Raw genomic sequence first — 12,911 nt, 5'->3', positions numbered from 1 at the left:
GTTAGGGCTGGCACCCGGGAATCCTAACTTCTCAAGTCCCTCTACCCCTCAGATGGGTGAGGAAAAAAGGTCCAGGACGAAAATCCAGAGCCCCCAGGCACCAGGCGGCCTTCCCTGGGTCTCCTCTCTCCCCCTCTCCAGTGCAGCTGCGGCCGAGCTGGGCTCGGGAACTTGCGCGCCGCGCTGGGGTTCCGGGGGCCGGGCGGGGCGCGGGGACCCTCGGCCGCACAAAGAGGCCGGGCCGCGGCAGTTTTGAAAAGAGCAAGGAAGTTGATCTGGGCCGGGGCCCAAGCAGTGACGAGGAGGGAGGGCGCGAGGGCGGGCGGGCGGCGGGAGGGCGGGCGCGCGGGGCCGGGGGCGGCCGCAGTCCACGCCTCGCCTGCCTCCACGGGAAGCGCGCGGCGGGATGGGCGGCCGGGCGCTGCGCCCCCAGCCGGCTACCCCGCGGACCCTCCCCTCGGCGCGCCGCCTCCGCAGCCGGGGCTCCGGCGCGACTCCGGCACCGAGTCCCACTCCCGCGGGCGGCGCGTAGGGAGGCGATCGTTCGGTGCCCTCCGGGAACCCGCAGGCTTCACTCGGGGTCGCACGGCCGCCGAGCCGCCTCCGACCGGGCCCGCCTGAGGCCTCGGAGCGGGGACCATGAAAGGTAAGCCCGCGCGCGGGAGCTCCGAGGCGAGCCCCCTTGGGGCCCTCCACCCTGACCGGGTGCGGTGGGCATCTCTCGGAGGGCGGGCTGAGGACCGGAGGACTCCTCCGGGAAGGATGGCAGGGGCTTCCCTACTCCTTTCGTATCGTCTGGAGAAAAGTCTTAGGAGGACAGGATGGAGCCCTAAAGTCCAGAGGAAGGGGAGAGGAGAGGGAGAATGGAGAACGTTCTCATCTGTCATTGCTCTTGCCTGAAAAGCCATTGTAATTACCAGAGAAGTTTTTGATCCCTTTAACCAGTCAGCACGGAAAGATGCTACAGCCCAAAGCTTCTAGGAATATGGACTTCATCTAGCACACGCATCTCAGTCTGCTGCAGCCCCCATCTAGCCTTTTACCCCATGGGATCCTCCTCTGGGAGTTTCAATCCCAGGAGAGACCTGCTGTGACTGAGTTTCTTAGCCCAGGCCTGCCCTTCCCAACCTCTGAACCCTGTCTGACCTACCTCTGACCTGCTGGAGACAGAGCAGCGGTGGAAGATCAGTGGCCCAGGCCTGAGCTCTCTCTGGGCCAGTGAGCATCACCACAGTGGTCCTTGCAGCTGGTTCCTGGGATGGAAACAAGAAGCAGACCTGGTCCCAGATGTTCATCCCTGGACCCTGGCTTTCTTGAGGCCAGGGAGAGTGGACATCTAGGCTTCATGCTCATTCTCAGGCTAAGGGAGAAGCCAGCTCTGGAGTCATACTGTGAGTCTGGAAACTTTGAGGATGGTTCCTCTCTCACCTACTTCATGCTAATCCTTCCATAGGAGCCGGGCAGATGCTTTTGCTCCTAACACCTCTTCCACTTACTGAATGTTAAAACGACCAAGGGCTTTTGGGGGTCATCCACAGGGCTTTCCTCTATGTTCTCGTGGGGTGTTGATGAAGCAGCCTTGTCTGCCATTGAAGGATTCAGGGTTCCTGTGAAGAAAAGGCTTCATGGCTAAACCTCTGATTGATGACAGCCTCCATGCTGTGTGGTTGGGGAAACTGAGGCCCAAGCAGGTAGGATTATTGGCCTTATGGTTGGATCACCTGTGCAGTCCCCCAAGGTCCCAGGGCCAATCATGAGGTTCAATGGTCTGCTGTTGCTGTCTTAAAATTATTATTATTTTAATATTTTTTTGGCATGTGGGATCTTAGTTCCCTGACCAGGGATCGAACCCATGCCCCCTGCATTGGTAGCATAGAGTCTTAACCACTGGAGCGCCAGGGAAGTCCCCTGTCTTGAAATTATTAATAATTTTTTAAACAAGGGAGCTTAGCATTTTTACTTTGCACTGGAACGTGCAAATTACACTGCTGGGTGTGTGGATCAGAGAAGGGACTTGCTTAAGATTCACAGCTAGTCAGGGGGAACGGTCCAGAGCTCCTGCCCTGCAGGCCAGTGTGCTTGCTCATACGTACATCCCTCTTCCTCCCCTCTGGTCTCTGGTCCCTCTGTCTGTGCTCCCTGGCAGCCTCACCGTGTCTTGAGCTTCCTGGGATGATGCGAGCAGGTTATCACCAACTCCAGGGAGTTCCCTTAGCAATAGGGAGGGGCCTTCCTCACCTGTCTCCTGTTATCGGCTCCCACATCTGTGGTGCAGTCCTGTGCCTGGTCAGCGACCCCGGGGAGGTCATTACCAGAAGCTTCCAGAAAGATCTGAGACCACCTCTCACCACAGGCTCGGGGCCCACGCTGCTATGGATGTGGATGATGGTGGTGAGATGCCGCATGTTCTCAAAGAGGTTTGGCTCCACCAACATTCCAGAAGAACACTTGGAGAGAAAAGATGGTGAGGGAAAGACAGGCAGGGCTGAACGCCTCTGACATAGAGGAGACACCCAGTTCTTGTAGGGGTGGGAGGCTTCCCTGGTGGCTCAAATGGTAAAGAATCCACCTGAAATGTTGGGAGAGCCAGGATTGATCCCTGGGTCAGGAAGATCCCCTGGAAGAGGGCATGGCAACCCACTCCAGTATTTTCCAGGAGAATCCCCTGGACAGAGAAGCCTGGTGGGCTACAGTCCATGGGGTCACAAAAAGTCAGACTGAAAGACTAACACACACACCCAACTCCTGGGGAGGAAGTTGGGAACACACGACCTGCCTTTCTGAAAGTCAGTGAGGCAACAACATTCCTCTGAGTGGAGGAGGAAAAGGAAAGAGCTGGTATGAATGGGTGTTTAGAGGAGGTCTCTGAGGAGGACCAGCTTGTTGGCTGGGAGGCTGTGGGCTCCAAGTAAAGAGCCCAAGGCCTGCCCTTTTCTCTCAAGGAGCAGTCTCACCACCATGGGGGGCTGCATTCCTGTTTGCTGAGGCCTTCAGGGCAGCTCTTGTATATTTTTCCCCCAGTTTTGGGAAACCTTCCACGATCTCCCATGACATCCCAGGGCCTGGGCCCCAGAGCTGCGGAGAAGGCCGGGTGTGTTCCCATCACGCCTCCCTGCAGGGTCTCCCTCTTTATCTCCCTCATCCTCCCTGGGAGCCAGGAAGAGCTACCACCTCTACCTGAGAGGGAAAAGCCAGGCCAGGCTGTCAATATTTGGCCTTGGGGAATCTGTGGACTGTGAAGAATCAGATTTTTTTTTTTTTCCCACATGGAAAAAAGAAAGTGCCAGAAAAACGGGCCCGGCCCCTTCCAGGACAGCCCTTCCCCAGGGGAAGCTAGCTTCGAACTCTCCCACCAATCTGCCATGGATCTGAGGATTACATGGGCTGGCAAAGGCTCACCAGCCCCACTCAAAGCTAAACAAGGTGATGTTATGCTTTGTGGGGGTTGGTGGGGACGGTACTTAGACAAGAAAACAGGTCTGCTAAGGAGTGCCACCAGTGGCCAGGCGCCAGGCCCGCTCTGCCAGCCAAACTGTTTCCACCCTGAGGCGCCTCCCACCCGCCTGCCCACTGGCTGGCAGCCGGGCCTCCCAGGCAGCCGCATCTTTTGGTGCGAGCCAGCCCCAGGCCCCCAGTCCAGCCCCTCTCACACCTGAGGGCACACAGCTGCCACCACCCCTGGCGATGGGCCCACCTTGGAGCTGCCCACTGGCTTGTCTGAGCCTTTAACAGCCACCCGTGGAATTGTTCCCACATCTCCAGTGAGAGGGTCCAGTGGCAAGAGCCCCTTCCAGCCACATGAGGTCCCCACAGAGTAGTTCGATTCACTGCAGAGATGACTGATTTGAGAGTCAAGGACACAGGCTCTGATCCTGGCCACATGTGAGGCTCTGGTCAGTGTTCCCTTCTCCAGCCCACCTTCCTCCTCCTGGTGGTCCCGAGGCCCATCTTGCCCTGATGCTCTGGGACTCAGCCCAGGAGCTTTGGGCCGAGGGCCAAGCGGAAGTGACTTGGTAGAGAGATGGTTGGAGGCAGGCCTGCCGCATGGGTCACTGTGCCCAGGGAGACTTGGCCTCAGCTTCCATAGATGGGCAGACCCACATCCTGCTGTCCCCCAAGCCTGGGGGAAAAGCCCTTCTGCATGGAATCGGGGAGCAGTGCCCACACCCTGAAGGCAAAGGGCAGGCGGGAGGGCAGGGGGACTCAGAAAACAATAGTGAGATCCTGGAAAATCTACCTCCCGCTGCTTGGCAGGGGGGATGTATCCACTCATCGACGTGCAGACTGGGTCCCTTTTGGAAGCCCAACCTTCATCCCCAGACCGCAGGGCACTGGAGGGGGGTCTGACATGGCAAAGGTGCACAGAGTCAATAAAATGGCCTGATGCGGGGGTGGGAGGGTGGGGGGATGGGGGGTGCATGCTGGCCACCTTGCCTTCCAGCTGGGGTGATTTTAAAAACTGAAGTCTCCCCTCTCAAGCTTATTTGGAAGAGGAGATAAAGAATTCTGCCTCTCAGTGGATGTTGGTGAACGTTTTGGCAGGTTTTGTGAAGGCCTTTGGGGGCAGTTCTTGTATATCTTTCCCCCAGTTTAGGGAAACCTTCCACAATCTCCCTTGACATCCCAGGGCCCCAGCCGCATAACAGAAATACACTACTATGTGTAAAATAGATAACTAATGAAAACCTCCTTTGTAGCACAGGGAATTCTACTCAATGGTGACCTAAATGGGAAAGAAATCCAAAAATGGAGGGGATATATATACGTTTAGCTGATTCACATTGTTTTACAGTAAACACTAAAGCAATATAGTAAAGCAACTATACTCCAATAAAAGTTAGAAAAAACAGAAGAGAACCAAGTAATCAAGGGGGATGACATGAAGGCACCAGTGAATGGTACAGACAGTAGATTCCATAGAAATCCGAGGAGAGAAAGAACCTTTCACATTGGGGCAGGTGGGGAAGGCTTTAGGATGTAGTAGAAGGTGAGCAAGGTCTGGATGGGGTCATGCAGGAGACAGGCAGGAGGGGCAGGCGCTGTCATTGGGCAAGTGTATTTAAGGGTGATGGGCAGAGAGGTTGGCTTGGAGGTTGAGGGTTTGGCAGAGAAACGCAGGGAGCCACAGAACCAGGAGGCCTTGAGCACCACGCCAAGGACTCCAACTGTGTCCTGTTGACTTTGGAGAGGCCCTGAACAGGTTTGTCAGAAGATGGCCTGCTTGCTAGTTCTCTAATGACATTCACCCACGTTGGGAAATCTCTACTTTTAGAGAAAGCCATGAAGGAAGAAGAAAATGAGCCTGTGAGGGAGCCAAGAGGAGCGGTCAGGGACACAGGGGACAAAGGAGGATGTAATATCATGGAAACTGAGAGGAGAAAGTTCCAAGAAGGAGGAAATGGTCAACAGCATTGACTGTTGATGGACAGGCTTTGCTCAGGGTTATTCGATCCTGAAAAAAACAGGTGGCATAGACCGAGAGAAGAGTGGGTAGATTTGAAACAAAAACCCAGGGAGGCCTTGTGTTAGAGAAGTTTGAGAAAAAGAGAGCCAAGAAGTTAAAGCAAGAAGCAGGCCAGGCGTGAAGAGATTTTCAAGATGGGATTGGCCGGCTCATTGGAAGGTCAGGGGAGAGAAGAAAAGGGGAGAGGGGGGCCTGGAGATGATGGAGACATGAGTGGCTGAGCTTTGCCTGTAGAAAGAAGAAAGGCTGCCTTCATGGTACCCCAGGATGTAGACATAGGTTTTTTGCATCACGAGTTGCACTGAATCTTTTTACCATCCATCCCCAGTATAAACATTTTGAAAAATACAAAAAAAGGAGAAAAAAAAATGGTCCTCACATGAACTCCTACCCCTCAGAGAAAATTGATAAGATTTGGATGAGAATTCTTCCAGAAATTCTTCTGTGTTTATTTGCACACAGATTTTTTTTCCACATAGGTAAGATTATACTATATATGTATTTTTATATGTATTTTTAAATTCCAACAATAGAACCTAGACATATTCCTTGGGCAATAAGTATAGATCTGCTTTCTTTTTTAACAGCTGCATAATATTCCATAGTATGGCTTTCTTTTTTAACAGCTGCATGATATTCCATAGTATGGCATTCTTTTTTAACAGCTGCATGATATTCCATAGTATGGCTTTATAAGAATTTATTTAATCAATCCTTTGTGCTGTGCTTAGTTGCTCAGTCATGTCTGACTCTTTGCAACCCTGTGGACTGTTGCCTGTCCATGGGGATTCTCCAGGCAAGATTACTGAAGTGGGTTGCCATGCCCTCCTCCAGGGGATCTTCCAACCCAGGGATTGAACCCAGGTCTCCCACGTTGCAGACGGATTCTTTACTGTCTGAGCCATCAGGGAAGCCCAGTCCTTTATCAATGGACACTTAAGGTATATACATTTTCCCTTGCATTTATCACAGCATGCAGTGATCATCTTTACATGTCCATCTTTGCCTAGTGGTATATTTATCCCTTTAAAAAGTAATTCCTAGAAAGGGGATTGCTGAGTGAAAAGGAAAAATTGGAGTTTTTGAAAGTTGAAAGCCAGTCCTGAGTGTGACGGACCTTAGGGAAGGGAAATAAATGACAGCAGAGTTCAAGCAGGATAGAAAAATAATTCTAATAAAAATGGCTGATACTCCCGTTTATCAAGTATCTGGTACTTTTCACATGTTGTCTCATTTTTATAGCAGCTCAGGAAGTTGATGGTTTTCTCACTATTTTGTACACAGAGCCCAGAGGCAGAAGGGGAATCCCCATGTGAGAGAAAGCATGACCGGAAGTGGTGACAAGCAGAGAGAGTGAGGGGTTTGAAGGCCCAGACATGATGGTCAAGATCAAGAAACTAATGATTCCCACCCCTCCCATCCACTGGACTTGTGGAGTTCAAGGGCAGTGGAGGAGGTGCTATGTCCACAGAGGAGACCAGTGTGTATGTGATGGGAGAGGGTTGAGCTCTGCTGTACTGAGTGAATAGTCAAGATGCTCTTCTCAAACACCGCCCCCCATATCCGTGGGGTTTTATTCCAAACCCCCCCAGATATACCAAAATCCAAGGATGCTCAAATCCTGTATATAACATGTCATAGTATTAGCCTTTAACCTACCCACAGCTTCCAGTTTTGTTTTTTATTAATTTTTATTGGAGTATAGTTACTTTCTTGGGCTTCCCTGGTGGCTCAGACGGTTAAAGAATACACCTGCAATGCAGAAGACCTGGGTTCTATCTCTGGATTGGGAAGATTCCCCTGGAGGAGAGCATGGCAGCCCACTCCAATATTCCTTCATGGAGAATACCATGAACAGAGGAGCCTGGCTCTAATCCACGGGGTCTCAAAGAGTCGGACACAACTGAGCGACTAATCACATTTGGTTGCTTTACAATGCTATATTAGTTTCTGTGGCACAGCAGTGAAGCAGCCACACAGGTGCATATATTCCCCCTGTTTTGGATATCCCTTCCCATATACTTTAAATTATCTCTAGATTACTTATGATATCTGCTGCTGCTGCTAAGTCGCTTCAGTCGTGTCCAACTCTTAGTGACCCCATGGACTGCAGCCCACCAGGCTCCTCCGTCCATGGGATTTTCCAGGCAAGAGTACTGGAGTGGGTGCCATTGCAGTTTAAATGTAAATAGTTGTAAATAGAGTGTAAATGCTATGTAAGTAGTCACTGGTCACTCAGCAAGTTCAAGTTGTGCTTTTTTGAAACTTCCTGGAAAGTTTTTTTTTTTATATATACATATTTTCTTACTGAGGTTGGTTGAATCTGTGGATGTGGAACTCATGAATATGGACCGGCGTTTGTTTTATAAACACACACACATATATGTATGAGAGTGACAGTGTTAGTCACTCAGTCGTGCCCGACTCTTTGGGACTCTGTAGACTGCAGCCTGCCAGGCTCCTTTGTCCATGGGATTTCCCAGGCAAGAATACTGGAGTGGGTTGCCATTTCCTTCTCCAGGGGATCTTCCTGATCCAGGGATCCAACCCAGGTCTCCTGCACTGCAGGCAGATTCTTTACCGACTGAGCTACAAGGGAAGCCCTATATGTATGTATAATAATTGTATTTATTTGGCTGTGCTGGATCTTAGTTGTGGCACTTAGAATCTTTGATCGTTGTTCATCGTGGCTGTGAACTCTTAATTGCAGCACATCTGGTCTTTAGCTGTGGTGTGTGAATTCTTAGTTGTGGCATGTGAGATCTAGTTCCCAGACCAGGGATGGAACCCAGGCCCTCTGTGTCATTGTGAGTGCAGAGTCTTAGCCACTGGATCACTTAGGGAAGTCCCCCAGTTGGCATTTTGAGTTTATCACAAATAACCAGGGATTGCTTCTGGCACTCCGTGGGTTGCCACGCCAGATGTCTGCACAGTGTGGGTGAACCTTGTGTAGTAGAAATTTATGCCACCCAAATGCCAAGAGTGCCCCAGTGAGAACACTGAGGGCAAGAAAGGGGAGGTAATTTAGGATAGAGAGGGAATCTTCCCACAACCTCTGTGGTTATGGGAACTGTAAAAGGCAGCTGATGCTGGGAGCCATGGGCTGGCTCTGAGGATTCAGGCAGAAGTGGTGGGGAGGGGAGAGGGAGAGAGACAATGCCTGTCCCAGAGCATCAAATGTGGATTTTAGGAATGAAGATGCAGAGAGGCGGCAACTATCACAGGGAAACAGAGCATGATACCTCCTGAGCAGGAGAATCTGAAAGGGAAGGACCAGTTCATCAGAGCAGAGAGGGACAGATGGATTCCCACCCAAATATAGACGCATCTGCAGCGGAAGACTGTGGCGAGGGGGTCATGGCAGAAGGCTTCCAAGGAAAACAGTTTTTCAACCTTAATTACAGCATTCTCCCACCATAAACTACAATTTCTCTGCGACTTTAAATATAGCCTTGGTTCCTGAGAAGAGTCCGAAGTCTTTATTTTTACTAACCCAATTGGCTGTTTTGAAAACCCACTCTGTGAACTCCATAGAAGATAATCATCAAAATATGTTCCTTGAAGTTCCTGAAGAAAGCCCTTTTATTCAGTTCCTCGAATCTCTCCCCCTCACTGACTCTGATGGGAGATTGCAGTCCCAGAAAGGCCAAAGAGTGAATTAACTCCACATTTTCGGTCAACCAAAAGCGAGCCTGAGTCGACAGCCATGGTTGTGTTAGCAGGTTGGGGCTATTTTCCGCCTCCACAGGGTGAGGTGAACCTGGTCTAACCTCAGCGGAGCCAGGAGGCACACCCAGCCACGTGCCCAGTCGGGAACCTTCAAATCGAACTCTCTAGACGTGGCCCTGTGGGAGCCGAGGCTTGAAAAAACAAGGGCGTTCCCTTGTGGCTGTCCCTCTGATATTTGAGTTGGATGACACGACCGTAGGTACGGACGAAACAGAGGCTCTTTCAAATCTCCAGTGGTTGCCACTGCTTCATGAGACTGAGCTTGCAGCGCTGTCTTCGAAGGCTAATTTGTTTGTAAAGTTCATTGCTTGGAATTTGGGTAGAGATCTCTAGGTGAAGTGTGGAGCCGGTTATGCCTTGGGTAGGTCATGCGGGATGCTCCCTCATGACAGCACCCTCTAGAACAGGGGAGGCTGAAACGGACATACAAAGTCTTTGAAGTTTGGTACCCAGAACAGCAGGCTGTCCCCAGTTTGGCCCAAAAGAGAGGTTTTCCCAGATACTCGTGGGTTCAGGCATTACCCTATCCCAAGGGTATACTCCTTTCCCAAGCCCCACTCGCTGCCGTCCCAGTAGCCTCTATCCTGGAGTCAGCAAAATGAAAGAAGGATGAAAAAGAGACAAAATACAACTAGAGCCTGTGTCTGCCTTCCTGGGAAGGTGACCTCATTTCAGACACCTGTGGCTACCTCTCCAAGCATCCCAGGACCCGGCAGCCCATAATATTTGACACGATGGGGCTCCTTCGTTTTCAGCATGTCAAGAAGCCCTCGATTTCATGGATGGTTTACATTTGATGCAGGAGAGAACTGCAGCCTGAGTTGAGAGGGCCGTAAAAACGCTGGTGGGATTCTAAAGTGATCAACTGGACACAGATGGAGAAAATTAAACCCCTCTCCCACAAAAAGTGAGTCTTTTTAGCCTTTAGGAGTGAAAGATCATAACCCTTGCCGCAGCTCTGGGGAAAGAGACGGGAAGCAGATCCCAAATTTTGCTGTACCACCTCCAAATCCCTCTTTCATTCCTTTTCAATCCAAACATTAGGCCCCTCCCTGTATATTCTTTCTGCTCCTTTAAGCCTTTGCATCCTGAATTCATCAGAACTCCCCAGCACTCCCTCGCCATGCAGAACTCTAAAAATAGATCATGTTTAAACCATATTTTAAGTCATTAAACTTTTATTTTTTTTTTTTGTAAAACTGAGCTCTTAATCAAAAAGGGCAGAAGTTAGCAATACTCTAAGGATGCAGGCCTTCGTAAAGGGTCAGAAAACCCATCTTTTTTGAATATCCGCTTGAGGTCAGCCCTGTGTTGAAAGAGGCCCAGGAAAGACTTCCTGACCTCAAGGAGGTGAGAAACTGCTGGCAGGCCAGACGTGCAAACAGATGCCGGGCCCCGATGGATAAGGCTTTTCTGAGCTCTGCGGCTTGTGTATGTGTGTGTGTGTGCGTGTGTGTAGCTGTGCAAGAACTCCATAAGTGTATTTGCATCTTGCTTCAAATCACTTCCCTGGTGGTTTAGATGGTAAAGAGTCTCCCTGCAAAATAGGAATCCCGGGTTCAATCCCTGGATTGGGAAGATCCCTTGGAGAAGGGAACGGCAACCCACTCCAGTATTCTTGCCTGGAGAATCCCATAGACAGAGAAGGCTGGAAGGCTACAGTTCATGGGGTCATGAAGAATTGGACACAACTGAGCAACTAACACTTTGACTTTTCAGATTTTGGGGCATTTAGGAACCAATGACTAGCTAACAGATCACTTAACCTCTCTGAGCCTTTGTAACATGGTAAGTGGGCTCTGTGACTTAACAAGTTCCCTTCCCACTCCCCCTCTCTCTGAAAACTCTGAAAAGCCAGGGCACCCTACACTAAATGACATGCCCCAGAAGGCGTGGGAACAGGCAGTGCAGAAGATGGACTGGGGAGGAGATTCTTTTCCTACCTCCGCAGACTCTACTTGGTCCAGTGTGCAAGGGGAGAGTACAGATCCTGCCTCATCCACCATCATCTTGCCCGTCATTGCCTTTGTGTCCTCCAGCCAAGCTCTGCTCCATTCTTTAGGTCTGTCTCCTCTCCCATCCTCTCACTGGCTCAGTCGTGGTGTAATGTGAGTATAATGAGTCCATGCTTGAGAACAGTTTGGCTTCTAAAACCCTCACAAATGCTTTGGATTATGTTCTTATTCAGAGGAACAGGGCTGGGACAGTTGCTACAGCCTTCCAGACGTAGGTAAATGAGGGGTCCCCAGGGTCCATGGTTCAGCGCTAGTTAACAGGAAGTTTGAAGGATTAGAAAGAGAAGATCTCTTTGGGGACGCTGGGGAACAGTGCTGTGAGTTATGGAGCTGAGATGTCAGCAAAGGGAATGGGGCCAAACACTTGTGAAGTCTCTCGTCTAAAGAGAGCTGAGATCATGCCCACCAGTGGTTCCCTTCACGTGGGCTACCCCGCGAGGCATCAGATGAGTCTCTGTGAATTCCCACTTGCTCACAACTGCCCATCTTGGAGCTCTCGACAGGAGAGCAGAATTATGACAGAGCTGTGTGCTTTCCGAGGGAGTGTTCACTGAAGGTTAGTGCTAATCTTGCCTGATTTAAGCCTTCCCAGATTCCCTGCAAAGGCTATAAACAGCAAAGTGATGAAATTGACCCTGGAAACAGAACAGGGAGGAGACCTCATCACGGGGGTGGGCAGAGAAGCCCCACCAGGGGAGGAGAGAAATGAGAAACGGGCAGGAAGGCCTGGAAGGCGTCTCCGCTCTAAGAATGGAAGGAATACCTCCCCAAGGGACCCCAAAGGCTGCGGTATATCCAACAGCGTCATTCTGGAATACCTCCCCAAGGGACCCCAAAGGCTGCGGTATATCCAACAGCGTCATTCTGGCTGAGATGTTGGGGGTGAGAGGGCCCCACTAGTTAGGGTGAGGTTTTGGTGGTCACAGCACAGAAGGCACCGCCTCGCCTGGGGCGCTGCTTTATGGAAAACTGATGGCAGCGCTGGTAACCTCCCAGGTAGAGTTATCCTCTTAAACTCTTGGCACATTGATGATGGGATAGCAGCCCAAGACACAAAGCAGGGCTGAAGAGGTTGATTTCTTAGGATACGTAGAAAGGGTTCCCATCCTTGTCAGCCTTCCTTCCGCTGCTGTGCCCACTCTCCGTCAAATCATGCACACATACACAAACACACACACATTCATGCACACAGCTGAAAACACACTAACTCCATCACATAGAGGGTACCTGGAGTCTGTTACTATGGAGAGGAAACTCAAGCAGGAAATTCAGGAGGTTTTGATACTGTTACTGATCAGGGTCCTTGTATTAGAGTGTAGTTGCTTTTACAATGTTGTTTTACATTCTGTTGTACAGCAAAGTGAATCAGCTATAAGTACAGATGTATCTCCTCTTTTTTGGATTTCCTTCCTGTTTACTTTTTCTGAAGCTCTTGAGGGTAATTTACATACATCATGGTTCTTTACTTCTGAACACTTCAGCGTGGATTTCCTAGGAACAGGAAGATGATCAGGGTATAGTCATAAACTCCTGAATTTGCTTCAATTCTGTATCTAATTTACCATAGATATTCTGATGTTCATTGATCAAATAATCCCCTCAATAGATTTCCTTTTCCCTCCAGCACAGGATCCATTCTGACATTAAGGACTGTATTTGGCTGTCATGTCTCTTTCACCTTGTGTTCTCTTTTTAGACTCTAA

General features: G+C 50.4%; 2 protein-coding genes across 2 annotated transcripts in view; both read left to right on the top strand.

Moving 5' to 3' along the window:
- The window catches only part of ESCO2 (establishment of sister chromatid cohesion N-acetyltransferase 2), a 188,122-nt gene that overhangs the window by 22,154 nt on the left and 153,057 nt on the right, over window positions 1-12,911 (top strand). The window lies entirely within an intron of this gene.
- Window positions 378-12,911, top strand: part of SCARA3 (scavenger receptor class A member 3) — a 36,645-nt gene continuing 24,111 nt past the window's right edge. The window contains exon 1 of the mRNA XM_055577797.1: window positions 378-646. Within this exon, the coding sequence (XP_055433772.1) occupies window positions 640-646 (7 nt within the window). The 5' untranslated portion in view covers window positions 378-639. The remainder of the gene's footprint in view (window positions 647-12,911) is intronic.

This window comes from Bubalus kerabau, chromosome 4 (assembly GCF_029407905.1).
Source record: "Bubalus kerabau isolate K-KA32 ecotype Philippines breed swamp buffalo chromosome 4, PCC_UOA_SB_1v2, whole genome shotgun sequence".
Taxonomy (NCBI): Eukaryota; Metazoa; Chordata; class Mammalia; order Artiodactyla; family Bovidae; genus Bubalus; species Bubalus kerabau.
This window is presented reverse-complemented; position numbering and strand designations above follow the sequence as displayed.